Below are 27,658 nucleotides of genomic sequence, written 5' to 3' on the forward strand. Positions count from 1 at the left end.
AGAAAATCAACTCGCTCGAAGGAACGGTTGGCAACAGCAGCAACAACAGCAGCAACAACAACAACAACAACAACAACAACTTCGTCAAGCTGGCAATTCGGATATTCGAGAGAGAAGTTTCGTTTGCGTGGACTGCGGCAAGGCGTACGCGGTTCACAGGTCGCTCTGGAGACACCTAAAATTCGAATGCGTCAATGCCAAGCCGAAATTGGCGTGCGATGCCTGCCCCTATAAAAGTCCTCACAAGTGGTGTATAGAGAATCACAAAAGGAAACATCACAGCAACGTTTTCAATTGATAGTTTGTACGTTCGTCTGTCTACGAAGATCGATGCACGAATTGAACGACATAGCCGATGCTTGCTCGTTACGAAGAATATTTTTAAGAAAATTCTTATCGCCTCGACCGCACGAATGTAACCAACTCTGACAGTTTATCTCTTCGAGTTATGGATTTTTCATCCTATTACACGAAATAAATTTTATTCCATGTTAGACGTCGACAACGACGTTCGATTTGTGCGTGATTACACGTTAAGACCGCTAATGTTTCAAGGTAGCCTGAATACCTGCGATAAGCCACTGTGTATCGTAGTATTTACAAACATAGTTCTTCTTTTTTTATTTTTTACACGCGTAAATATTTATGTACAGAAATATTTCTATACGTAAGAAAGCAACTTGTACGTACTGTTTTTCAATTTTTCTCGACTCTACGGGTAGATCAAGCACGAATGATCGCGATAGATGCAACGAAACATCTACTCGTGCTGTAACAAGTACTACGTATAATGGTATTCTAATTAAGTCGAAGCTTTCCGGTGGGTGGTCTCGAGTTTGCACGTGACAACGAGGCGATAGCAGGCGGCCTAGGCAAGATAACAACGATCGAGTAACAATGCGAAAGACGAGGGACAGCGTGGGATAATCCTTGAGTTTGATAATTGGTTGCACATAGTGACATACACTTGTCGTTTCGTAACAGTGATTGATTTATCCGAATTTTGCAATCACGCCTGCGTTCGAGCGACGGCTAACTTGATTTTTGTAATAAACCGATTCCGCAGAAATGCGTTCTATGTTGACGATTTCTAACCTCCGGTTTCCTAACTATGCCCACAGATTCATTCTGCCGATCGAATCGAGTCATTCGCGAAGAATAATTTGCGCGACGATCGATGCAACGAAGCCCGTTACCGTTACCATTACCGTGACGAATCGCGGATTACCATCTTTCAGATTTGATAGGGGACGCGATTCGATCGAAGAAGCCGGCCCTCTTTCTTTCCTCCGTACGTCTCCGTAACTCGGCTATTACTAACTTGGTCCCTCTGCTTTCAGCCTACCGGAAGATGTACATGGGCGACCAGGTTCTCGGCTATACGTGCACAATGTGCAGCAAGTTCTACAAGATGTGGAGCAACTATTTGAAGCACAAGTGCGAACCACCTCAGTTCAAGTGTCCCTTGTGTCCATTCGCTGCGTTCAAGGCCTTCATTCTACACGCCCATCAGGCCGAACAACACTTCAAGGTCACGTCACCGAACACCTGAACCTTCCGCTTCGAGCGTTTTCCGATCCGCGTCTCCCCGACGCGGTATCCGATTGCCTTAATTCGCGTCGAAGCTTCCTCGTGCCTGCCTGCTCCTCTAGCGGAAACGGTTTTCGAATCGACGACGAAACAACCGGTGTATAGCGGAACGCGCATACTTTGATTCTTACTGTTTGTTCTCGCTTCACATCACCGATTCGTATCAGAGTCACGTCCGTAATTTGCTTTTCGAGTCTTCCGCGCTTTCCACATCTTTCGCGCGCTTTCCCGACTACCAACCTCGATCTCGACGAATCCGTTTTCTTCGGACCTCTCGAACAACGCTACGTATATAATCACCTATAATCATTTCTTCGCGTTGCAAATTACAATCTACGATTAATCGATCGAAATCGATCGGCGGCAAGAAGTAAATAGCGGACGTGGTTACGATTCGATCAGCGCACGCACTTCGTTTTCAATAAAGAAGAATACGGACTATCTTATCGGGAATGCTAGGAACGTCGGGCAGATGTTTACGTTTGATCCTAATTCAAAGATTGCATGCGTTCGTCGGCCGATCGTAATCGCCGTTCATTTTATTCTTTCTTCGAAAAGTGATGAAAAATGCAGTTTTGCGTGGTGTTTCCAGTTGTACGGAAATCGTCCCGTTGTTCGACCTTACATACTAAACCTTATCGAGAGGATTAAATCTTCTTCGTGTACATCGCTAGTCTCGACTGTGTTCCAAATACGAAAAACCTTATTTTCCATCTAATGTTGCTTCGATCGTTATATATAATATTTACATCGTTTGACTCGTTCCTCCAATACGTATTTTTTCTCGGAAACGGCAGAAGCCACATTCCGAGGGCAACCAAACACACACACACACACACACTGTAATTTTCGCCAGCTGTTCGTTATGCAAACGCGTGACTGATTTTACACCGCTTAGACTTAAGAAAAATTAAAATTATATAATTAAGGATAAAAAGCATCGGCTCGAACTGCGTTGCTCCGCGTCGAGCACTGGATCGCACGAATGACGCCGTCGTCGCCAACTTGACACCTAATCCCCGCTACTCGTAAATGCATGTATTTTCGTAATACCAAAAATAAAGAAACAGAAGAGTATCGTAAACGATCGAAGAAACTGTATTTTTTAGGCAACCGACGCGACGACGAGAGCTTTTCTCCTCGTATCGACCTTTCTCTTTTCTTTTTTTTCTTTCTTTCTCTCTCACTCTCTCTTTCTCTTTTCTTTTAGCCCCTTTTTCCACGACGGTCATATTAAGGGAACAGATTACGAATAGAGAGACTGGAGAGATCGTTTAACGACAGAAGCAAAGGACGACACGATTTCTGCCAGGATCCGTAATAACGAGTAATTCGTTTTACGTGTTTCAGCTATCGTCTATCCTTGTGGTTCCTGCGGCAAGGCGTTCAAGTGGAAGAAAAGCTTGGTGCGCCACGAGCGAGAGGAGTGTGGGAAGAAGCCTTACTGCTGTCCTCACTGTCCTCGCGTGATGAATCTTAGGAACAGTCTTGTTCGTCATTTGCAAGCAAAGCACGGGCAAGATTGTCGCGTTAAAAGGCGACGAGTGCACCGATCGAGTCTTCTGAGGGCTCAGGGTCGAAAGTTACATTGACACCGCGCCGGATGACGAGGTTGTTCGATTACCGAGATAATTTATCCCGTACGGTGTTGATGGATCAATGTTTTTGACCAAACAACAGTCTCACTTCCGAGTTCTCGTTGATCGGAGCGAACTTTGCTTTTCGATGATCTGCAAATATTTCTCCACGAGTAAGTGCGCGACGGAGCGTACATTCATTCGTAACGATCGTTATTTATTACTCGTTCAACGTATAGAATATGTATGTTCCTTGATAAATGTAACATCTATATATATGTAATGATGATAAAAACGTTATGTTATCTATGTATGTATACATTAAGTGCCGATTCGTGAGATGTAGGAGAACATATCGGAATCGTACTGTTGTAAACTTGGTTGTTGTTGGGAACGATATCGTCGAAATTAACAAAAAAGTTCGAATCGAACCGAAAGAAGAAAGTGCACGAAAACGAAACGGCTCGACGAAAGAGGAAGCTAAAGCGAAGGGAGAAAGAAAGGAAGTAGTACGCTTTGCTGATGCTTTTGTGGAGCGACAGCTTATTCGTGAAAAGCGGCATTGAATGAAACGTGTTATACTCAAAGATATCTCTCTTCCTTCCTTTCAGGTTTCCACACGTGCTGCGAATGCAAGAAAACGTACAGGTCGAGAATGGCTCTAAATCGGCACGTCCGAGAGGAATGTGGCAGAGTTTTGTACACGTGTCCCTTTTGCCACAGCATCATGCCTATGAAGTTCAATCTGGTCAACCATCTGAAGAAGGAACACGGCTGTGTGACTAAAATTTGAAGCGACCTAATCTCCGAATGGTCTGGATCGTCCCTCGAGAATAAACATTTTTTCTTCCATACTGTATCTTCTTTCGTCTACAACGACAAAGCTACAACGAACTGAATGAACGTCATTCGCGATGATCGCTACTCGGTCGGATCAGCACAGCAATCGTAATGCATATACGATGTCATATATATGAAAAGTGTTACACGTTCGTCGAGCGCCACGACAGTTTTATCGATCGAATCACTAAATCCGACAACAAGAAAGAAGCGTGACATGGGTTCGACTCACTCGTTTCAACTAAAACGTTTCCGCTCAAAATATAACGTAGTTAACGTATATATTGTGTTGGCAACTAAGTGATTGCTGATTTTATTACTACGTGGTATTGACAAAATTCGCAATCAATTAGTTGCCAATCCAATACTTGTATCGCGCAGACATACGTTTCGTGGTAAAGAGCAGTCAATAAAGTGTCATCGAAACAACCACTCGTTTCTCGTTTGATCTCGCCGACGAGGTGCGATACAATTAATGTGAAATTATCGAAATGTGCGTGGGACCTGAACCGAATTATACGTAACCGAATTACACTACGCTTTCCTCTTTGCCGCGGCTCCATCATGGTCATTATCTTTCATCGATATAGGGTTGATCCGGTCAAAGATGCCGTCAATTGTTAGACAGATGCACGCACACAACACATACGCGCGCGATAATGCTCTCTTCGATCCATCGATGAACGAAAGGACAGTCGTAAATGTACTTGTTGATAACGATTACGTTAATGGTCCAAGCGTTTGCCGAAAACAACGATCGGTCAACTGGTTCTTCGACTTGGACTAACCGAAGTTTGTGATTTCTTTCTTTTTTCTTGCAGATTATCTAAGTCTAACCGAGAATCGATAGCACGCGTGCAAGAATTTTGGGTACGTGTACATATGCATAGGTGCATATGCAGTGTCTCTATCGTCCAAATTACTAGTGTGTAGTTTGTCGGAACATGTGCAAAAGACACGATCGAAACGGAAAGTTGTTCGAGAGATGAGATCGCGATCGGACGCGCGAGTTCAGCAAATACAAATGTATTCGATCACTGAAACTGCTAGATGTGAAACCGCGCAGCTACTGCAACGCGACTGGACACTTTCGCTGATTCAAAGAAACGTTGCCAATTTAATTCGACACTATTGTACCCATAAACTTCGTCATCAGATTGGATATTCGTGTTCCTGGTAATCGTTCCTCTGTAAGAGGTAATCTTTTTCACGTGCATATCTCTCGTTGTACGTCTTTCCCTTTTTCTTGACAAGAGAGAGAGAGAGAGAGAGAAAGGGAGATCATTTGTAATATAATGTAAATTTTTCTCGATAGCATGCACACACATCTTTGTAAATAAATAGCAGAAATTAGCTGCCGAGCGAAGACGAAAAGAGAATTTTTGAATCGATCGATTAGAGGCAAATACAAATTGCCGGTACACGTTCGAGCAAGAGGCTGACATATCGTTCGAAGGATTGCGACGTTGGACACGATAACGTCGTTGTTTATAACGGAAAGACGATCGGTGTTTTGTAACGAACTCGCTCGAATCTCTTGGCTCTTGGCTCTAATTCTGCCTGCATCGAGCCACTCTGCACACGAAACACACCTAATAGAACGTAATCGCAATCGCGCGAGTGGTTTGGTTTCTGTAAAGGAACGATCAACCTCAGCACCAGCCGCGAGATTTTAGAGCACGTCCATGCGCATTTTGCAGTGAAATCTGTTCAAGCGTATCACTGACGAAACAAACGCGTTTCTTTTTCAGAATGGAACACCTGTTTGGCCTGCTCGAAATCGTACAAATGGAGGAAGTCCTTGCATCGGCACGTACGAGAGAGCCCGGAATGTTGGCCCGTTCTCCTAACATCTGGAAACGGCGAATTCATCCGACAGATTCACTACAAAATGCTTTACAATGTTAACAATTGATCCGCCTCGTATCCCATGTCGATATTTGCGACAGTTGTAAAATGATTAAATGGATGCAGCCGCGCGCACCGTTCCTGCGTGGTTCTTTCTCTTGTTATTTCGGATATCTTTTTATAGAAATAAATGTTGCATTATATTCTGATACAAAAGGCTACTGCGTTACGATAATATCGATATTAAGCTCTCTTTACGGACGAACAACAAGTATGCTGTGCCGTGTAGTGGCAGTTGTCAAGATGATTTTCCATTCTTTTTTCAGATTACTTCTCACGGGGATGTCTCGCTCTTTCGTATCTCTTTTCTTTTGATTATTTATGTGGATTGGAGCCAACCAATTTATTTAGCTTATCGTAGTAGGTGTGACATTTAATATTCTTTTTCGCGTTGAACGCGTCTCACATTCTTTTAACCTTTATCTCTAATCTTTATTTTTCTGTTTTAGCTGTCTCGTTATTCGCAAATTTACTCGATCACCTCCCGTAAAAAATCGAAAGTCGCGAAAGTGTTTTTCTTTCTTTAAATCTAAATGTCACCTTTCTTTCACAGCGGATATATAATCTGGCTGACGCAATGGTTTTTCACAGATTTCTGGCTACACTGTTCGACTAGGACAACGAATAAGCCACGAAGGAAGTACCCTTGTGGAAAGTGCCAGAAGGTCTATTCAAACGCCTCTTCTCTGTACCGGCACTTGAAACTTGAATGCGGCATGCTTCCACAATTCCACTGTCCCTACTGTCGCTTCAGCTCAAAGCGGAAATTCAATTTGGACTCTCACGTGGCACACAAGCATAGGAAATTGCTCAACAGCTATGTAAATAAATAAGTTAGAATCGCGTGGTGTCTATTTTCTCTGACCAGGATATATCACGAAAAACGCGTCAATACTTTGGTAGAAGATAAAAAGAATTCTCGCACGTACAAAAATGTTATACGACCGATACGAGTGAAAAATATTCGTATCGTTTCCTGACTATAATCGTCCCTTATAATTCTAATATTATAAGAATAAAGCGCATGGATAATTACGTGTGCGTTCTTTACAAACTGTCTAATTATTTATTTTGTATATTCGTTTTCCTTGCTATTGGTTTTGTACCACGTGTGACAATACCGTAGCGTTTAAAGAAATTGCTAATCGTTCGTTTGATTTTACAGGTAAATAGCATCGATAAGATTTTTACATTTGGAACAACGATAAGTATCGTTCCTTCTGAGATATATTCATTGAACAGGGATTTATCACAGCTGTCGTTAAACTTGTCGATGCATGTTTTTGTTTCAGGAAATCGCGTAGCACATTTTGTGTAAACGTCGCTTAGCGGTTGTAACGTCACCGAATCGTCCCAGTGGTCGAAAAAAGGTTACTTTCCATGTGTAGACTACGTAAATGTGTAGCGATTGCTTGCATTTCAAAATTAAAACGACTCGCCTGTCTTTATCTTCTCTCCCAAGAGTACTCGTACGTGTTTCAAAAGGAGATACACGTACATATACGTATACAATGTATAAACTCATTGATTACAACAAAGTACATATTTCATATTGTACATTATAATAGATATAGTTTCCAATATATATGTACGAAAGCAGATTATTTTACGATGAGCGAAGCATTCTGTTTGATTATTTTATTGTGGAGGGTTGGAAATTGGCATCTTTTCATCAATGAACGAGGTTGAGCAAGAGATGGAGAGACACGATCGAACGCAGATCGTTACGATCAAGTAACGATCCGTATTAAGTAAATATCGAGCAAACATAAGCTCACCGTCATCCTATTTAGATTATTTGCTACGTAATTGTGCGAGCAAACCTGTCTCTCCGTCTTTTTTCTCTCCCTCGAAAACCTCACGCCTATTCACGTAAACACGACAAAATTTTACCACTGGGCGCACTTATTTCTCGGGGCTATTGGCTGATACGTTATGTGTTGGGTTGGTTACGGGTTTAATCTCACTGATCTCTCTTGCCGCATAACTATTCGTGCATCGAACGAGAAGAAACTCGGCATCCTTGACATCCATTTTACCACACTATCCTTCTCGTCACCTACGACCGTCCGTCATAATTTGCGTTTTTGTTTCTCGTTGATTTTCTTTTAATTTAGTCGAATAACCTTTTACCACGATCTCGCGTCTCGCTTGGCGTCGGGACCTGTTGCAGGAATGGTTGCATTGCTGTCGTTATTACGATCGGATTGCAAGCAGCAGCAGCAGCACCAGCACCAGCAGCAACAACCACAGCAACAGCAAACCAGTAAGAGAGGTCGCCCTTCGACGTCGACCACTGCAACCACGACGAGAGGCGGTGTAGTTTTGGCGAGCAGACGCGCCAGCAACACTTGGGACAGTAACAGCTACGATAGCGGAAACGACAATGGTGGTGGTACGCGTACGTCTACCCGTGAGGTGGTATTTCCCGACTCGTTCGAGGTATTGCCGCAGCCTTGTGATCTTAGTGTTGTATATATGGGCGTTCCGCACGAGCAACAACGAAAGTTTCGGTGCCAATTTTGCGGAAAGGGTTATAGATGGAAAAGCACGATGCGTCGTCATGAAATGGTCGAATGCGGAGGCAAGCCGCCGGCATTTCAGTGCCCTATGTGCCCTTACAAGGCCAGGCAACGTGGCAATTTGACGGTACACTACAAGCGTCACCATCAAAAAATCGAGTACGACGAAAGCGCCTAGAATCTAAATCGAAGTTACGAATTTTGTTTTGGATTTACACGATCGTCCTAGAAATCGGAACACGTACACGTGCACTTTTCTGCTTCTCTTGTTTCGATTCGACCTACCTTCCTTCTCGTACCTTATCGGGTTAATTTTGCACAATTTCCCTTTTTTCCTTCGTTTTGTTTCTCATCTAGAGTTAATTGCATTCAGGCGTTGTAAATAGCAGACGACGAAATAGTAAAAGGAATCGTTCGATTTTCTTTTTCTCGGGTTTGTTACCTCAATACAAGGATTTATTATATTTTGATTCTATACCTGTACATAATTTCAATTTATGTATCGTTATTTAAAGTTTCTTTTTACTTTTATCCTGTAAAAATCGTTTCTTAGAATTAGTTGATTGAACGACAATCAATTGTCCTTTTCGTTTCTTTCTTCTTCTTTTTCTTTTTTTTCTTTTTTTTTCGTTTCCCTGCATTTTTCATTGCCAAACGAAGGTCGAACTGGCATTTACTTTATCGTTTAAATCTCCTTTCAATTTGTTTATTATATGTATATCGAGTACTTACGAGGATCGTACTACGATCGGCGCAAACTTTAATACATTATCTACGAAATGTAAAGGAATAATTTATTCTAAAAAGGTACGATTACTCGTGGCACTTTCGGCCTTTACGATATCGTAGAGTGAAAATAACATTGTCAAACGACATTTATCTCGCACGCAAAACATTAGGATAGCCGCTTTCTCTCATCGACTGATCAACGTCGAAATAACATTGACGATCGTGTTACCACTTTTGAAATTTGTTATCTTAGAGTCGTGTACGTACATTTTCTTGTACTTTCATATATATACTTTAGACATTTTTGTGTTTAGATACTAAGTTAAATACTTTCATGTTAAAACGTTACAAGGTACGTAAGGTAAATGGAACTGAAGAAATAGTACACATGAAATTATATATCATTTCGATGTAATAGGGTTAAGCGATGATAGTGCCTTCGACAAAACTAAAAAAAGAAAATATATATATATATATATATATATGTATACACGTACATATATAAGCGCATGTGCGCTCGATATGTATAAAAGTAATCTTAGGCGTAAAGCGATCGTGTATTTATCGCGAGCATTTATCTCCGGAAAATCGGTTACCTGAAAACACTTAGATTTACGATAGACGATAATAAAAGTACCAAATCTTTCGACTTTGCCCTTCGTTCGAATACAACGCGCGATAGCTTTGATACCTTTGTGCAATGTATACTTTGACTATAGCGCGTGCAACAAACGAAATGAAATCTAGTGGCAAAGTGAAAGATATAGATGACGATGAGTCGTAGGAATCATAACGTCGTACCATATATTTTTTTTCTTTTTTTTTCTTTTCAGATCGCTACGAATCTCTGTGAATCGTAATCGCATTTAGAATGTCTGGTTTGACAAGCAATCGTAATCGCTCAGTATCAGCGAAATACTTAATAACAATATAATAACGATGCTATAATCGTTATGATTAACGAACGTCCAATTTGATACTGCGTAAACTCGTTAGGATTAAACACGTTACGAAGAATCGCAGACGGGACAATCGACATTATAATCTTTAGGAATTATTATACTTTTTAGACGAATTTACCAATGCGGAGAAACTTGCTCCTCTTAATCTTAATTCAGCGGAAGGATCGACTAAATTTGCTCAAGCGAACAAAAGGGTCGATCTCTGCGCTATTCTTTCTACGAATTACCCACACGGTTTGTGACTTTTATTTAGGCGGAAAAACGCTTTCATCGGAAGATGTAAACTACTCGAACATTCCTCACTCGAACATTCCTTCGTTTTATCGAGATCGACTCGTTTGTCCTTCTACGTACAAGTATATATTCCTAGCCTTATAAGTAGTAACGTTTTCCCATTTTTATATAAACATTCGTACATGCGTATAGTAGAAAGAGGCAGAGGTGGAGAACATATACATACATCTGCAAAGAATGGGAAAAGAAAAGGATTCGTTGGGAGAACTTTTCTAAACGAAGTCCAGTATTTTTGATATCAGTATTTACGGATGCTCGCATCGACCTGCTTGGCGAATTAACCTAGGATATACTCGTTCTACCCGATTTCCCCCTGTACTTTCCGTTGTTAAGTTCGGGGCGACTTTGCGTTTGGCGTGCTTTATACGGGGACCAATCGACCAACCAACCGCGAATAATTCCACAATGTATCCGACTTTTATAACCGCTGGACATTTCAAGGAGACGGGTACCTTCCGTATGTTACTCGTGTCTTTGATGTTCCTTGTTTCAGTTCTGTTATAGATGAATAATGCATTAACGAGGAAAGAATGCAAGTCGTCTCTCTCGAATACTCGTTCCGATATTTAGCACTTTAAACTCTCTTTTTGGAAAGATTTATCTGTCGGATTACGAATATCTATTACGATTATCTGCAGTTAATTTTATTATTAACATTATTATTATTATTATTATTATTATTATTATTAATTATTATTATTATTATTATTATTAATAAAAAAAATAATCTTTGTTGCGGGTTATTTTCTAAAGAGCGTAAGTGTTATTCTACTCTCCTATACCTCCATGTTTTAGCGTTTCTTTTTACGTTAACGATTAGCAAGCGAAACGAAAATTCAACCGTCCTCCGGTCTATGACGGAAGAAAATATTTCGGTGACGAAGCACCGAATCTGCCGCTGTCGAGAAAATAATTTTCCAACAGACATTCGGCTAACCAAGGATTTCTGTTTTCAGCGTGTTGGTACCGGCTACCCATCGGTTTCGAGACGTATCCTTGCGACACCTGCGGCAGACAGTACAGGAGGGTGATATCGTTGCAACGGCACAAGAGACTCGAGTGCGGAAAGGAGGCTCAGTTCGAGTGTGTAATATGCCACTCGAAATTCAAGCACAAACACAGTTTATTGAGACACTATAACGTTCACGTGGCGGACGTGAAGAAATCGAGCAACTCTGAACGCGAACAGAGGTCGGCTTGACAGGCGAAACTGGAGAACCGGATGCGTGAAAAGAGAAGTTACGGCTGTTAACGGTTTCCACGCCTATTCTTTCATTCGTTATCATCGATTACGAATTTACGTTTTAAAACGTATTAACTGCTCTCGAATTGCCATTTCGAGATTTCACATTTCCGAGGATTTTTGTTCGTTTTATTGATTTCCATTTTAATCGAAACTGTATGAACATCGAATATCGTTACTAGTATTTGAAGAGTATCGAATAATACATAAACGATGGTTGCAATTACTTTCAATCAAAGGTTACAATTCAACGCTATAACAAAGACGAAGAAAGAATATGACGATGAATGTGTTTGCATGATACATAATTGCCAAGGAAGCGGAAAGTTTCGTTTGTATTATATTATTGTCGTCAACAACGTCATCGATAAATGTTACGGGATAGAGCTTATTTTATGTTTGTTCTTTCATAGATATGAATTTTAAGACGCATTGAAATTTGCAAGAATTTGCTCTGTTTCGGTTATTCATTTGCAGAATTTGATCATTTCCTTAAAACGAATAAAAATTACATCTTCCAACGTGCTTCTTATTTGTTACACGACACGTTATATATTTTGTTTGTTTTTATTTCTAATTTGCTAGCCAACAACTTGCAATCAACACCGTTTCTGTTGCAACTTCCTTGTGTAAGTTTCATTTGGTTGTTTCCTAGGCGAAGGTGTTATTCTGTTTTTTGTGTCGAAAGTTCATGATATCAACGAACATTATCTACATCGTTCCTTTCCGTTTCAGGTTATTGGCTGCAACTTTATCCAAAAAACGAAAATACGATCGAGGTACAGCAACCAGTACCAGCAAGTAATTCAAGAAATCGAGGCATCTTCCAATCCAGTCGAATGACACGCGGACAGTTAACGTACAAATGTACAAATTGCAATCGTTCCTACATGAGAATGTCTTGCTTGAAGAGGCATTTACGAGTTGAATGTGGTCAAGCGCCGAAATATCAGTGTAAAATATGCCATGGTTGGTTCAAATACAAGCATAACTTGACGGCACATTGGAAACTGCACGTCGAGGAGCCGAAACATAATTGCGACCTGTGCCCAAAAAAGTTTTACAGACGAGACAGATTGCTGGAACATCAAAAGAGGTTGCATAATGTTCTTCCAACGTTATGAGATTCTCATTGGATTTACACGCGTTAATGAAACAATCTTGCAAAGTTTCAACTTTATATGCTGCCTTTCGAAAGATGCCAACGACGTTCTTACGTTTTGTTTCACGTTGTATCGCAGTTTAATCGATCGTTGTGTTTGATCTATCATCGAGAAATAGTGTGTAATAATTTGACCAGGAGAAAAAAAAAAAAGAAGCGGAAAGAAAGAAAAGGGCAAGAAAGAACGTAGAAACAATATCCACGTGTTTCGTAATCGATACAAATCGGTCGTTACGAATGCCATTCAGTTTGAACAAAAAAATTCCGACGAATCGCTGATCGTTAATTGGCCATTTTCTTCTATTAGATATTTGCGCTGCCTTATTCTTACGAGATTAGGCGAGTTTAATACAACAAAGATTTTAACAACAAACACCTACGTATTTATATATGCAGCTCTTGCATATGCTCCTTAATCTCACCAAAGAATCGAATATAAGTATGCAAGCTCGTGAGTTAAGTTAATGCAGCGATTTCTTCTCTTATAGTACTTGCACGCGGATAAAGCTTGTAGAAACGTATGCTGGAAAACGCAAGGTACAAAATCGTTCCAGATTTAATTTTATTACAAATCAGTGTATCATTATTGTTGTTATTGTTGTTACTCTTGAAGTCTTGTAGGAAAGACGATAAAATTGAAGCGTTATAATTGCTCTTTCCTACAACAGTGCAATGTACGCTTCAAATAAATGACAATATATACGAATCATGCTTTCTTTAATAATTTAACTTTTCATCATTTTCTCTCAATGTATCGTTTGTTCCTCTTTTCTTCGTCGTATAGGTGTGGATATATTTTGTAATGAAATAATATATGGATATGTACGTATTGTCTTCGTTCAGGAATAAACATTGAACAGTGGTTCGATCGTGTGCGGTACAGTATATATCGTTTTAATGAACGAGTCAATCATGTAGATCGGTAGTAGCTAATACGAGCCGAGAGAGGAATAGTAGTATATCCATATTTGATTTTTCAGGTGGCGCGGTTCGCTGGAAACTCGCAGTGGTCCAAGTGACGCCGTACCAGTGTCCAAAATGCTTCAAATATTTTAAATCGTCGAAATCTTGCTGCAATCATCGAAGCACGTGCGGCACAGACAAGAAATTTCGTTGCGCCTTTTGTGATTATCGGTCTCATCAAAAGGGAAACGTTCTTCGACATCTTGCCACGCAGCATCCTGAAGCGGGTCAGAAGAAACGAGTCAACTGCGTTCTAAAAACCAACGATTGTGAGAAGATTGCTTTATCGTCGAATGTAAAGTACAAGTAAACGTCTGCAAGTAGCGGAAAGAGTGTGTGTATCGAAAATTGCAACGTAATTCCACGATCTCTTCGATTTCGTCTTCGTCATCGAATTTGTGTAAACTATTGTATCGTATGCTTGGCATGCCCTTCAAACGATGTAAAGTTGAAGAGTGATGAAAAAGTGTGGACAAAAGTAGTGTTGTATTTATTGTAACTAATCCTAAGAAGGTTATTTCTCCGTCTGTTTCGTGCTGTATTCGTACGTCCGTTGTGCGATTTATTTCTCCATTAGACGTAGATAATCGAGAATTGGATTGTTTACCGACTCTCCAGAGAAGTACGTTCTCCTATTCTATTTGTTTGCGAACGATCGTTTGCTAAAAAATAATCCGACGTGGTACAACGTGACATCGATTGTGTGCATTCGATCGGTGGCAACGCAAGCTAACGCGCGTAAAGTTACGCAAAGAGAATAAAAGTTTCCCTCGTACTTGATGAACATTGCACGTTATATACGCATATTACGCAAGGAAGGCTACGTTTCGTCAGGTTACAAGCTGGCTTGTTGAGACTAAGCCGATCGAAACGCAGCGATTATCAGGTTGCTTCGAACACAGTATGTATTGTACTAAATGTGTGCTCGGTTACAGTGGTGCAGAGACGTGGCGCGAAACACAGGACAGATCTAAAGTTCTTTTTTTCTTTTCCCGATTCCAGATGACACGAACGGGAGCAAAGCTACCGAGGAGAACGCCGATCTGCCCGTTCAAGCATGGAAGATCCAGGAACAGGGGCCACCATTCGCCGAGTTGAAGATACCAAAGGCTTACAACTACGTTGGCAAGAAGCCACCAGGACAATTTGGCTGTAGTAGATGCGGAAGATCGTACATGAGGAAGGATTCGTTACAACGGCACGTTCATTGGGAATGCGGCAAGGAACCTCAGTTTCAATGTCCGTTCTGTCCTCAGCGATGTAAACGGAAGGCTCACTGGTTGCGACATATTCGCCGACAGCACCTGGACAAAATTGGAGACATGGAGGCCTATTTGCTAGCTTACTCGCCGAAGCTCGAAATCGACTAAATGGGCAAACGTTTCGATTTCCATTTGTCGAGAACTCGAACGATCAACATTCGAATTTTGCTCTATGCTATAATTGTCCAAAATTCGTTGCGATCGATCTCTTACGTCTGCCATTTACTTTTTCCCTCCTACTTGGTGCCAGCTTTCGGAAAAATTATTATCAATTTAAAATATAAATTTCTCCCGTAAAGCCTGGTAACATTCGCGTTGTGCGTATTTGCTTTTTTTTCTTTTTTTTTTTTTTTGTACCAATATATGACGAACAACGAAATGAAAACGAATCGCGAAAGCAGCTTCTAGGGATGTTCGATAAAATTCAAGAATTGATTTTAGTGGAATTTAGTTTGCTTCTCGAAAATTGAAATTAAGACAAAAAAGTATCGACATTTTGACCTGTGTTTTAACGATAAATTTTATCGATAAATCTTTTTTTATCTTTTTTTTACACTATCCTGATGCATATATATATTTGTATTATTCATATATATTTATTTATTTAGCGAGAAAGGTTGTACCAATGAAATATACGTCTCAGGTTGTTAAAATAAGCAAAATTAGCTTTACTCTTGAAACAAAAGTAAAGCAAAGATAAAAAAAAAATGTCGTACTTTATTCTTAAAAGCGTGCATCGAACAATCGTAATCGTGAGTCTTGTATTTCGAGCTTAAGACACCGACTGATATTTATTAGAGATATGTACATCGGATTTATGTGTGGTTAACATTTTTATATTTTTAATACGTTTTGCGATATTCTTTTCCTCTCTTTCTGTTCTTTTTTCTTTCCCCCTTTCTTTTTTTTTTCTTTTTGTAAAACCGAGATATTTATGCTTTTCATAGAAATAGTTTGTCGATCGCATCATGTACTCGATCTCCAGTGCCTTATCGATGCGCGTAGATGTAATCGTAATGGCTCACCACGACAATAACTACGAGTTTCTAAATCTCACGAGCAGAAAGAAAGTACACGAAAAAGAATTAGTCTTAAATATTAGATCTTAAAAACAATACGAGTAAGAGTATTTTCTATGGACGTGGTAGGAACATAAATGGGTTCGTAAGCGAACTTTTGTTAAGACTGATATTTAAGCGCGACAATCATGAGTCGCAGTGTTGCATTATGATCTTGCGACCTAGTATTAACGTTTTAAGCGAGCCCTATCGTATTCGTACGTTTGATTAAATAAATGTGTTAGAAGACGAAAAGTACCAGAACGTTCTCCAAACATCTACCTTGTCATTACACGCGCTGATTTTACATTTTTTTTTTCCTCCGTACTTCTCACGATCGAATGCAGCTGCAAAATTTTTCTTTTCGTACAGCAATTAACCGTTCGTACCTGTTTCAGCTTGACGGATCAACGATTTTACCGCTCCGATCCATTGCGATATATACCTGATTTCCCATAATTTTTTTTTTTTTTTTCCCCAGCGAAAGGAGTATTTCTCACCCATGTTTGCCAGACTCTACTTTCCTTTTCGCATTGTGCTCATTTCTCTCTCTCTCTCTCTCGTTTTTCCTATCTCTTGCCCTCTCTTTTTTTCTGTCCCCCTTTCTCTCTCTCTCTCTCTCTCCCTCTCTTTCTCTCTCTCTTTCGCTGTTTCTGTATCTTATTCTTTCACCGGTTCTCCTTGTATCTCTCTGAACCCTGTTTTAAATACAGAAATACTTGTACATTGTTGTAGAAAGCGACGATCGCATCGATGTACCGACGTATCCAATTGTGGGAAATAGAGTCGGAAATGGTTAGAAACGTGGAAGAAAGAGAAAGAAAGAAAAATACGAAAGTGTGTTTCGACTGTATTTGGCCCACAGTTCGTCGTACGACCATCACATCGTTGCGATCCTTCCCGTCATAATCAGACGCGTTTCTCGCAATTGCATTTCTCTCTTGAATTTTTGATTTCTTTTTCTTCTTGTCGATATTAGGGGAGTAGCATGTGCACTAACTCTTCTCGAAACTTGTACATAGAAACACGTCTTTTATCGCTTGTGCGTCGAAAGGAACAGACTATTGGACTCGGAAAGGCACGGATCACCCGCTTCGTTATACCTCTTTTTGGTTGAAATTGTATGTACGTTCTGTTTCTTTCGTTACGCACAAATACCGCTCCTTCTTCGTATGCGAAATTTATAGCTAGCTGCTTGGGGCTCGAACGTAGGGATACGACAAACGTGCATTACTCTCTTCTCCCTTGTCATAATAATTTACGCATTTCGATCGCGTGGAGATGATCATGCTCGAGAACGAATCGCACGGATCAGACATACACGATCGCGATCTTTCTCTAGTCACGACGATTCGGACGATTCCTTCTCGAAGCTATCGAACAAAACGCGATCGTTTTTCAGGATACTCGCGAAATCGATCTTCTGCTTGGAATGGCGATAGTTTACGAGTAGGACACGGGTGGGAATGCAAAGAGGATCGAAGACGAAAGGTAGGAAGAAAGGGAAATGAAAAGGTGTCCTCGTGGTATCGCTGTTCTAAGTTGAAGGTGATTTTCGCAGCGCTTAGGCGTCTATTACCCTAACAAAATTAGCGTGGAACGATCGCGAGTCGTGTCGGGTTGTGTCGATTCAAGTTGGCTTAGCGTCTAAGCTTGATACACGTAAGTTCGCATTTGCGACGCAACAAAGAACGAAGAGATCGGGCTTCGGTACTGGTCGATACCCGTATCTCCAAAAAGATGAACAAGCGAACGAACGAACGAACGAACGAACGAACGAACGATCGCGTTCCAGGATTTAATGACCGTCCGATTCTCGTGCGGTCGTACGAACAGCATACTAATAAAGTCGTGAATCCTGTGTTCCAGCCGAAGACCTGAGCATCACTGGACTAAAGTGGGCGGCTGCTTGGCACAGATGGAGCGTGCCTTCGATCATGTGGCGGTCCGGCGGAGGATTGGGCAAAGGGCTTGGTTCTAGCTCCTCGAATCCAGAAGGCTTCAATTGTCCGGCCTGTGGCAGGGTATACAAGCTGAAGAGTAGCCTGAGAAATCATCAGAAGTGGGAGTGTGGCAAAGAGCCTCAATTCCAGTGTCCTCACTGTGTGTACAGAGCGAAGCAAAAGATGCACATCGCGCGGCATATGGAACGAATGCACAAAGAGAAAATTTACAAGCAGGAGCTCGTCTAACGAGGGTGGTGAACACGGAAACCGTCGACGTCGTCGTCCGAGCGCGAAAGAGGCTACAGAAACGACTACATATTCGGTCGAGTGGCACACATCGCGGGCAACGTTGAGAACGATGTTAGGAAAAACGCGCATCGCCGTCTTCTTTCGCGCTTGGTTCACGTTCCAATAACGATCGCAACGAGAACGTACGTATACAGAGGCGCGCGTGGAGAGAAAGAGGCGACAAAGAGAAAGAGAGCGAGAGAGAGAGAGAGAGAGAAAGAGAGAGAGAGAAGAACGGAACGAGGCTAATTCAGCAAGGATCGCGATCGAAACCGATGGAGAGCGGTGAGACGCGAAGACGACGCGGCTGGTTCAGCTATCCGCGGGCAACCGCGATAGCTTCCGAAAACGGCAAACTGCCTAGCCTCCTTATCTCGATTCTCCATTCTATTTTTTTTAACGTTTTTCTAAGGTTTATTATTATTAATTATTAATTATTATTACGTATATTGATTAATTAATTAATCGATTGAATAATATTATTTTCGCGTAGCGAGATGTACCGCGCATTAACGAGAGACCGCGTCAATCTCCCACTCGGGGCGATGTCTTCGGAGACAACTGCGTTCACTCCAATTACGATATACATACGTACATACATACATACATACGTACATATATATATACATACATTCATACATACATACATACATACATGCATGCATGCATGCATGCATACATACATACAGACAGACAGACAGACAGACAGACAGACAGACAGACAGACATATATAGTTACATACGTTTCTCCAATCGACAAGAAATGTTTGTCGAGATCGCGTCGCGGTATTCCTCCATCTGGAATCGACACGCGTTTTTTTAAAACACGATCGACGCGCTTTTTTCAAAGCACGATCGACGCGTTTTTCTAAAACACGATCGACACGATCAGCGATCGAGTTCTCGAACGATCGATCGCCCGACACACGCTAAATACGTTGGTACAACGTGTTGGGCGAATCCTAAAGGAGCTAGCCAAAACGACTTGGAGCAAGCATAGAGGAGGTCCGAGTCGAATGAAAATCATTAAGCAGAATCGTCCCGGTAGAGAACAGCCCGCCCCGAGTCGGATTAGGACCGCCCGGTAAACCGGAGCTCTTCCAATAGCAACCATTCTGGTCACACTGGTTCCATATTTTTAAACGAGCTAAGCCGTGCGCGCGTGGCTCACCAGGGACACCAAAATCGCGAGGGAAAGCATTTTCCAAATTTCACTGAATAATTGCTTCATCGTATCGCGGGATCGTTCTTCGATCTGGTTCTCGTGCTTCGTGTCAAAGTTAGATTCGACACACGCCACATACACCAAACTTTTTTAAGCGCTAAGTTTACACGATCCGACATACGTATTGAGCGTCGCATCAGCGAACTCGAATCGAAAACACTTACACGATAATAAACCTTCAAAGCAGAACCTGTCCGCTACGATGCGAGGAGACACGGATCTGTCATTCCGACTCGCGTTTATCTTTTCGGCCTTTTCGACGAAGGCAGCCATTTTATTACATCCCTCGCTACCGCTCTAAAGCGGTAAACTACAGAGGGTACAGTATTAAGCACCGATTCGGTCTTTTCTATACGATCGAATCGCGCGTCTTTTGCTTCTCACTAATGCTTCCTTCCATACACGGGACTTTAAAAGCGTATATGCGTACAATCATGTACGCGTACCTAATACGCACATGGACACACACATACATAAACAGACGTTAGCGCGCGTCCCGCGTGCCTGTATACTTATATACAGATACACGTACACACAAGGTTACATATATTTTAAGTTCAGCGGGGTATTCCTATAGCATTGTGATCATCAGACTGCCAGATACACGAACCTAGTAGATTCCTATACGATGCATTTAAGTATATACATATATTTATATTATATAACGCGTATAATATTATTGCTTTTTAATTAAGTGATTCTCGAGGTTAAGATCATTCGCGTTTCTTCGTACGATATTTTGTTATGCACTGCCGACAAACCTAGAAGCACGTTAACCGGTTCGATGAAACGACGCATCGCGTTTGCCGAGCGCGGGCCCGTCGCGACGCAACCGTCGTTCACCTTCTATCCCCCCATCGTCCGACCTTTTCTACAACGTTCTTCCACTTGACGAATAACCGTAAGTAACGTTCCCGATCGTTCTTCATCGATCGGTCGTATCTTTTCGCATCGCATCGTTATCGGTCCCGGGTAACGCTTGATCGTGACAAGTGTACCGTCGCAAATGTTCCTCGAGCAGTTGGTTTGTTCGACTATCCTCGGCCCACACACACATACACACAAACACACACGGTAACGGTGGGGCGGACCAGAAAACGTGCCCGTGCTCTCGGCGATTACCTGGCATCGAGTCCCGTATTCCTACGCCAAATACGCGCGCCACGGCTGCCCGACTTTCCATACTGTAGACAATATTTATGAGACAAGCTAAACTAAACTAAACTATACTATGCTATACTTTATTATATTACTATACTATACTATACTCGTAACTCATATTACATACAGTGTAAGTAAGCGCAACGTCTGACGCGAACGAAGCGGTAGATTTAATTCTATTTTTTTCTCGTTGAGCGTATTCGCTTCGCGGTTTCCTCGAACGAGTTTTCGATTGGTCTTTCGCGCACAGCATCCCCGTGTCACGAATCGATCCTCGTACCGTGAGGTCCGTTCGATGCAGAACAGCCGCACGGATACCTCGTCGAAAATAGTCCCGAGTCTCGACAACAGCGATCGCGGTTTAAACACAAACGGAGAGACGTTCGCTCCAATCCCTTATACGCTTTCGAATCAAGCGATACGTAGCAGGCCAGGATCGACTCTCCTCCGTACGAGTGCAATAACTAAGCCATTTCTTATTTTCGACCCGTTTTTTTTCTTCCGATATCGTACCAGTCATAGCATTTCTCTTCGCCAATCTATATTCTATTTGACCGATCGACAACTCGTTCGTCAATGCGTGTACTGTATGCTAAGCGAACAAACAGCTATTGTTTCAAAAGTGTGTGCGTGTGTGTGTATGTGTGTATGTGTGTATGTGAGAGAAAGAGAGAGAGAGAGAAAGAGAGCTTACGTTCGAGGAACGGGAGCAGATGAGCGCTTCGTCGCGAAGAAAAACCCGAAAAGAGGATTAGAAACAAGAGTAGGCTTGGGTAGAAGTAGTAGGAGCGACGACGACGAAAAGACGGTAAGAGAAGACGATAGATACGTTTATGGATCGACTTGATGCATAGTTACTGAATAATTATTAATCGATAATATTACTGCCTCGCGAGGCCTTGATGCGTGACGGCGGTCGAAACGAACGAGAGCGGAGCTGGTATCAAACGTTCGCGGGAATATATGTAGTCGGGAGAAATGGTAGAAATCGTAGAGGTCGGCAATTTCGATGCCGACGAGCCAACCGACGCGACCGCCGTCATTGACGGAGATTACTAGATTATTAGACATGTAAGAAGTACTATTAGGTAGATCGTAGAATTTAATGACTACTTTCTTTTTTTTGTATCTAAGCAGAAGGAAAAAAACCGAAGAGACGCCTTAGCGTTCTCCGTGCGAGAATCTGTGGTCGGCCAAGCCGGACGAATACTAACAAATAATAGAGCGAAGTTTCTCGTAGAGAGCTGGTAAACTGTGAGCAAGACGAATGGAAATAAAGAGTGAAAGAGTGAGTGTGCGTCTGCGTGAAAGGGTAGAGATCGCGTGGAGGATTTTCGATCTGGATAAAAGTGGTACTAACGATCGCGATAAAGAAGAAGAAAAAAAGAGAAATGAAAAGAAATAAACGCTAGAGACCGTTTGACGCGAAGAATAAGAGCAACGGGCATAGAAAAAAATATTGAGCGGATGATACGCGCCGTTTTTCACCATTTCGCCTGCAAAACCTAAAAACGAATTCGTCTATATGCAAGTATACGTCATGTTTTCTACCTTTTTTTTCGGTACTTATTCGTACTCATCGTGATATCATATTTGTGACAAAATTTGCGGATAATCGATTTATTCGCTCGTTTCGAATGTCAACTTGAACATGACCACGCTAGTAATCTTTCTAGATTCTAAAACGTAGAATCTTGTGTTCGATTATCTCTATCGTGTGTTCTTATCGATTCTGTGTACCTGAACTTCCTCCTGTTTCATTTGTTTTTTCTTCTCTCTCGAAACGTTTTTCACTCGACTTTTCTCGAGTTTCGCTGGATGGTGAAACGCGCGTATCGAAAGCTCTTGCTTAACACTTTCCGTAAGTTAATCGATCGATCAAGCTGAAAAACGGCAGCGAGATGATTGGGATAACAGCATACGTAAATCCGTTCATTTACATGTGCCTTTCAAGCGATTGTCAAGAAAGAAATGCAAATATTAAATGATTTATTAGCATGGCATTTTCCACGGCTGAAATTTCCTGGAATCGTTTTGCTCAACTGTTGCATGCGTTGATCGTGATTGACGAAAAAGCAAAGTAATACGGGAAAAGACGATGGAGAGGGCAAAAGTCAAACGTTTGCAATCCTAAGAACAATGAATGTCGCGAGAACCATGTAATTCGGGATCGCCGTCAGTTTCAAAGCATTTAAAAAAAAAAGCTAAAAAAACGTATATATAGTAATATAAAGATATCGCGATTAAAAAGTGGGAAAGGAAGGGTAGATAGAAAAGAGGGGATAAAATTTTTGAAATAAATAGACAGAAGCATTGTGTGTGCTCATGTACGTAAACAATACATACACATACACTTACATACGCATCGTTACACAGGGAAGAAAGAGAGAAAGAGAGATACACGCACATATACACGAATACATCATATGGATACACAAGGGAGTCGTCGTAGTAAATGATTAGCTTCTTTACAAGTTATCCTTCGTGCTAATTATTACTGCTTTTAATCAGGTCTATCTAACTCGTGTCTTACGCATTATAATTGGGTTTATTATAATTGTTTACTTATTTTTTCTTTTTTGTTTTTTATAATTAAGTTTTCATTACGCAGGTAAGCAAAGGTGGAATACCTTGAATTTTCTTTATTTTGGGTGTCGGTTTGGGATTGGGAACACTCTAACCAAAAGCAATTGAAAAATATGATGCTATTGTAAAAGTCGATGATTTTCGACATTTGAGATATCGAGATAGTATTTATACAAGGGACGGTGAAATGAAACGCGACGTTGATAATTTTTAACAATTTTTATTTGGTCCTTTTACCACCAGAGAGTTTGAAATCGTTAAAGTTTCGAAAGGCGTAGAAAATTAGAAAACCGTACTTGGACGGGATACGTCCGTTTAAAACATATGGGCTCCATTTATTAGTAACTGTTAAAATCGGAAGTATTTTTATATGGTATCGAATGAATGGGATTTATTAACGTCCAGCTAAAAAGAAAAAGATATTTTGATATTTTTATGTTATAGTTCGGCATTAAAATATATTTAAGGCAAGAGAATGTTTCTAATGGTTCGAATTACCATTGGTAATTGTCGTTCGCTTCTTCCACAGAGTTTTAATTATATATATTTAGATCGCGATGGATCACATTTATTATCGAAAATTTCACGGAAATTCCGTACGATCGATGTTACAAAATTTTCCAAGATTTTGTTTGCCGATAGGAATTCTGTTAAGAAATTGCTTAATTCGACGTTTATATTATTAAAGATAGCAAGGTGAATAAAAAGATAAGACAAATAAAAGCCAAGGAAATATTTACGTTATATATTTTTTATTATATATTAGGAGTAATTGGCATTCATATGATGTTTCGAGGGCAGAAACTTTTCTTTTTTCGCGGGACTTATTGCGAGAAAATAAACTAATCGTAAGAAGAAGAACGGTTTCGGCAAACATAGATCGAAAGGATTTATACAATTAGCTTTATGGGATAGGGCAATTTAGGAAGAGCGCGCGACCAACCATATAATTCAGAAATTTAGAAAGTATAGTGCTTTATTTTTTGTATAACTTATTGTATTTCTATTATTATATCTCGAACAACAGACTTTGAGAGATAAGATTCGATTACTAAGCATTCGCTTTTTAAAGAGAAATTTAGTGGTTAGAGAGAAAATTTATAGAAGAGAAAATAAGAGCCAAAATATTGCCTTTTCAATCTGGCGACGCCCCATCGAAAACTTTATTCTTCGTTTCCATTTGGGCGAAATATTTGTCTAAATTCGTGAACATTCTTCAGCCGTACTAGCTCCGACGAATCGGTTGCTCTTGTTACGCGTGATGCGTACGAATGCGAAGGTGTGCACGGACATGAAACAATGCCAGTGAAAGAAAGAGAGAGAGAGAGAGAAAGAGAGGGAGAGAGAGAGAGAGAGAAAGAGAGAAGAGAGAAAGAGACGAAATGTATTAGCGACACAAACTTATGGCGTTCTGTCGTACAGACGTGCATTGTAGGAAAGAGGAGAGAAAGTAATTGTTAATTTTCTGAAATGAAAAATTTCAGACAAAGTTCGGTAAAAAGGGAAGGCCTGTGAACCCGCGAGAAACAGTTGAAACATTTATTTGGCGCATCGCGTCCAAAAATGAAACGCGTTTAGATCTTAAGAAGATAGAGAAGAAAATTATATAAAAGATACTTATGGACAGGCAACGTCAAAAACTTGCGTCAACTCAGAACACGGGTATAAAAAGAGACGAACGAAACGAATTACGAGACTGCGTGTTCTGTATAACAGAAAATCGTTCGCATATTCGTTTCGCGAGCTCTTTGTCTAAAAGAAAATTTTATATTTATCTTATGTTTAAAAAATTTATTCCCAACGCATCGACTCGTACTTTTATCGTTAATTACCCAGTGTTCTTCGAGTCTAATCGAAATATTTAATTCGGCTCTCCACTCGAAAGATAGTTACACGTGTGAATGTGTTACATTATAGATAGCGAGGTGGAACGCGAACGCGAAGTAAGAGGAGATGAAACGAAGTGTTTAGTGTAGAGAATGAAAAAAGGATATTATCGATTATCCTTATACCAGGGTCGTATTGATAACGTCCTGCTACCAGTCACCTATAAGCGAAGTTATGACATAAGCGAAAATTTATGAGCAGCAGTCAGGTACTGCGATGCACTCGTTCGCGTTACACCTATCTTTCAAAAGACACGTTACGTTTGTCAAGTTTCTCCGAAAATCGCCACGATTATTTCTTGGCGGACCACGGTCTTGTGATTATTGATGAGAAAGAAAAAAAAAAAAGAAAAATGTGAGAATAAAAATGATGTGAGTGATTGCGCGCTAATCGATTTAGCGGAATCAATCGATACGTTTTCTTGGTATGTTTGCGCAACGTACGTTCGAGGACTGTGTAAATGAAAAGAACAGGAAAGGAAAAGAAAGAATGGAAGGAGCGATAATGAAAGCAGAAATGGCGTAACGAGAGCGAAGCGAACGAAAAGCGTCACGAGACATGATAATACCGAGGGAAGTGTGTATAGCTTTTGAACCGAGAGAGCCTTGTGTTAAGTGCCTTCATGTAACACTTAGATTTTAGGATAGAAGAAGGAGGAAAAAAAAAAGAAAAGAAATCAAGAGGCGCTGGGCGCATCCAGCTGTGAACGAATTTCTACGGTATTATCGGCCGGGTGTCACGCACAGAGAAACCAGTTGACGCGTAATTTCGATGGATTCATCCCCTAATTTGCTGTTTTAAAAAAAGATAGTATCTTTAGAAAAGATAGTATCTCTAAAAAAGATATATTTAAAGATGTGATTAAATGTGGTTGGGATAATAGGGAAGCATTCACTTCCATTTTGCGAAACGCAACGCAAATACGGTTAGACGGACGAATCTGTCGAAAACTACAGCGAGTTAATGTACCATTTACGAGTGACACTCGCCGACCCTTTTGAGACCAGTGATATTTTTTTAGAAATTATTTATTTACGCCGAAGGAAACAGAATTTAATCTCGATCACTCGCCTTTATACTGCCAATGTATCCGCTAAGACGTACTCATCTTCGTTGTCGATCCATATACATACATAGTGACTACCATCCTTTACGCGTTACACATTTGTTCCTTTTTTCCTCGATTCCTAACAACCGCAATGTGATTCCCATGTCTTTATTTTACTTCGGTTTCTATTTATTCTTATACGTTCTCCTTGTTCTTTTGTTTTTCCTTTTTATCACTATATATTTGTTTTTGTTTTAGTAACGAGTATAGCGTTTTAGTAACGGCTGTACTCGCGTTCCTTTACATTTCTTTCGTTCGTTCGCGTTTAATTACACAGTACAATTATTTGTAATAAATAATAGCGAATTTACCGCACGTGGAGCGAGGCCGCGTGGAAAATATCGAGATCGAGACATCCCTTGATTCTGTACCGTTTCTCTTTAACATGAACGTGCATCGAATCGAAACAATTCTCCAAACTATGGCTAAAGTATTATACAGTGCCGCGAATGAAATTCATTGCGCCGCACCAAGGGAATCTCGTGCTCGACATCAACTACGATATTCTTATAATTAGTACAAGCACCGCTACCGGACTGTATGGTTAGTGACAGAGAGAGAGAGAGAGAGAGAGAATGAGAGAGAGAAAGAGAGAGAGAAAATGAGTGTGCGAGCGAAAGCAACCGTTAATATCAGAGAGACATAGCACAGGGAGAAAATGAGAGCGAGAGAGCAAATTCACGTACGAGTGTATGTATGCGCGTGTATGCAAGAGAAAGAACAGAGAGCACGTAAAAATAAATAACGCAACTATAACTTCCGCTCAGCGCCTCGAACGCAAAACATATTTGTAATCGTAATTTCTTTGTCGCCATGTATTTGCCAACGAACGATGATTTATTATTACACATTTTTGTCTCCATTTTATATTAATATTATTTAGAGAGCAATAATTATTAACGATTACGCTATGATGATAACGAATATTCTTTCTAGATAATTTTTTTGCTTGTTCTCTCGCGACAAATCCGCATGCATGTAAACGCACGTACACCTACGGTGTGTACGGCATACGAACAATCGAACGTGCGCTGCACCGAGATTGAAATCGGTCATGAAAAGCGGAAACGGACGTCGCAACGTAGCCACGACAAAGCGGAAGCCGGTAACGCATCGCCGTTTACCCGCTTCGTTTTACTATGCGAAAAAAATCGCTTGCTTGTGAAATTTATAGAACAATCGGTCGGTGGATCGGAAAATCGTGACTCTTCTTCGTTGCCCTTCCATTTGCCACAAGATTCCAACGATGTATACGTATATGATACGTATCTCTATGTCGTCGCCTGTGTCGAATCGCGTGACTCCATTCACTGGCCGATCGTTCATTTCCTATTTTCTACACCACTG

At 40.8% G+C, this 27,658-nt stretch overlaps 4 protein-coding genes and 1 long non-coding RNA gene across 5 annotated transcripts; all 5 read left to right on the forward strand.

Annotated features, from left to right (window-relative positions):
* The first annotated feature begins 3,779 nt into the window (after positions 1-3,779).
* On the forward strand, positions 3,780-6,071 carry LOC132906375 (uncharacterized). Its single transcript, XR_009657972.1, has 2 exons — positions 3,780-4,877; positions 5,759-6,071. It is a non-coding gene; the product is annotated as an uncharacterized LOC132906375 (long non-coding RNA).
* A 1,131-nt stretch (positions 6,072-7,202) lies between these two features.
* LOC132906368 (longitudinals lacking protein, isoforms F/I/K/T-like) lies at positions 7,203-11,149 on the forward strand. Its single transcript, XM_060958503.1, has 2 exons — positions 7,203-7,285; positions 8,089-11,149. Exon 2 carries the CDS (start codon positions 8,091-8,093, stop codon positions 8,613-8,615), a length of 525 nt encoding a protein of 174 aa, XP_060814486.1. The 5' UTR covers positions 7,203-7,285; positions 8,089-8,090; the 3' UTR covers positions 8,616-11,149.
* LOC132906133 (zinc finger protein 32-like) lies at positions 10,828-16,365 on the forward strand. Its single transcript, XM_060958002.1, has 7 exons — positions 10,828-10,879; positions 11,379-11,617; positions 12,401-12,466; positions 12,577-12,771; positions 13,224-13,278; positions 13,808-14,691; positions 14,793-16,365. The coding sequence occupies exons 1-6, from the start codon at positions 10,828-10,830 to the stop codon at positions 14,098-14,100; spliced, it is 900 nt and encodes a 299-aa protein (XP_060813985.1). The 3' UTR covers positions 14,101-14,691; positions 14,793-16,365.
* On the forward strand, positions 11,561-13,533 carry LOC132906371 (zinc finger protein 226-like). Its single transcript, XM_060958506.1, has 2 exons — positions 11,561-11,660; positions 12,401-13,533. The coding sequence occupies exons 1-2, from the start codon at positions 11,645-11,647 to the stop codon at positions 12,787-12,789; spliced, it is 405 nt and encodes a 134-aa protein (XP_060814489.1). The 5' UTR covers positions 11,561-11,644; the 3' UTR covers positions 12,790-13,533.
* Positions 14,694-18,302, forward strand: LOC132906134 (longitudinals lacking protein, isoforms N/O/W/X/Y-like). Its single transcript, XM_060958003.1, has 3 exons — positions 14,694-14,700; positions 14,793-15,050; positions 17,980-18,302. Exons 1-3 carry the CDS (start codon positions 14,694-14,696, stop codon positions 18,300-18,302), a joined length of 588 nt encoding a protein of 195 aa, XP_060813986.1.
* The last annotated feature ends 9,356 nt before the right edge of the window (positions 18,303-27,658 follow it).

Source organism: Bombus pascuorum, chromosome 4 (genome assembly GCF_905332965.1).
Source record: "Bombus pascuorum chromosome 4, iyBomPasc1.1, whole genome shotgun sequence".
Taxonomy (NCBI): domain Eukaryota; kingdom Metazoa; phylum Arthropoda; class Insecta; order Hymenoptera; family Apidae; genus Bombus; species Bombus pascuorum.

What these genes read in the sequence shown, in the direction of transcription:
- LOC132906368 (XM_060958503.1), top strand. Translation starts at nt 8,091, where the DNA reads ATGGTTGCATTGCTGTCGTTATTACGATCGGATTGCAAGCAGCAGCAG.
- LOC132906133 (XM_060958002.1), top strand. Translation starts at nt 10,828, where the DNA reads ATGTATCCGACTTTTATAACCGCTGGACATTTCAAGGAGACGGGTACC. An exon ending in CTGAACGCGAACAGAGGTCG is followed by an intron (nt 11,618 to 12,400) that starts GCTTGACAGGCG and finishes TTTCCGTTTCAG; the next exon opens with GTTATTGGCTGCAACTTTAT. An exon ending in ACAGCAACCAGTACCAGCAA is followed by an intron (nt 12,467 to 12,576) that starts GTAATTCAAGAA and finishes TCTTGCTTGAAG; the next exon opens with AGGCATTTACGAGTTGAATG.
- LOC132906134 (XM_060958003.1), top strand. An exon ending in TCCGTTCTGTCCTCAGCGAT is followed by an intron (nt 15,051 to 17,979) that starts GTAAACGGAAGG and finishes CCTGTGTTCCAG; the next exon opens with CCGAAGACCTGAGCATCACT.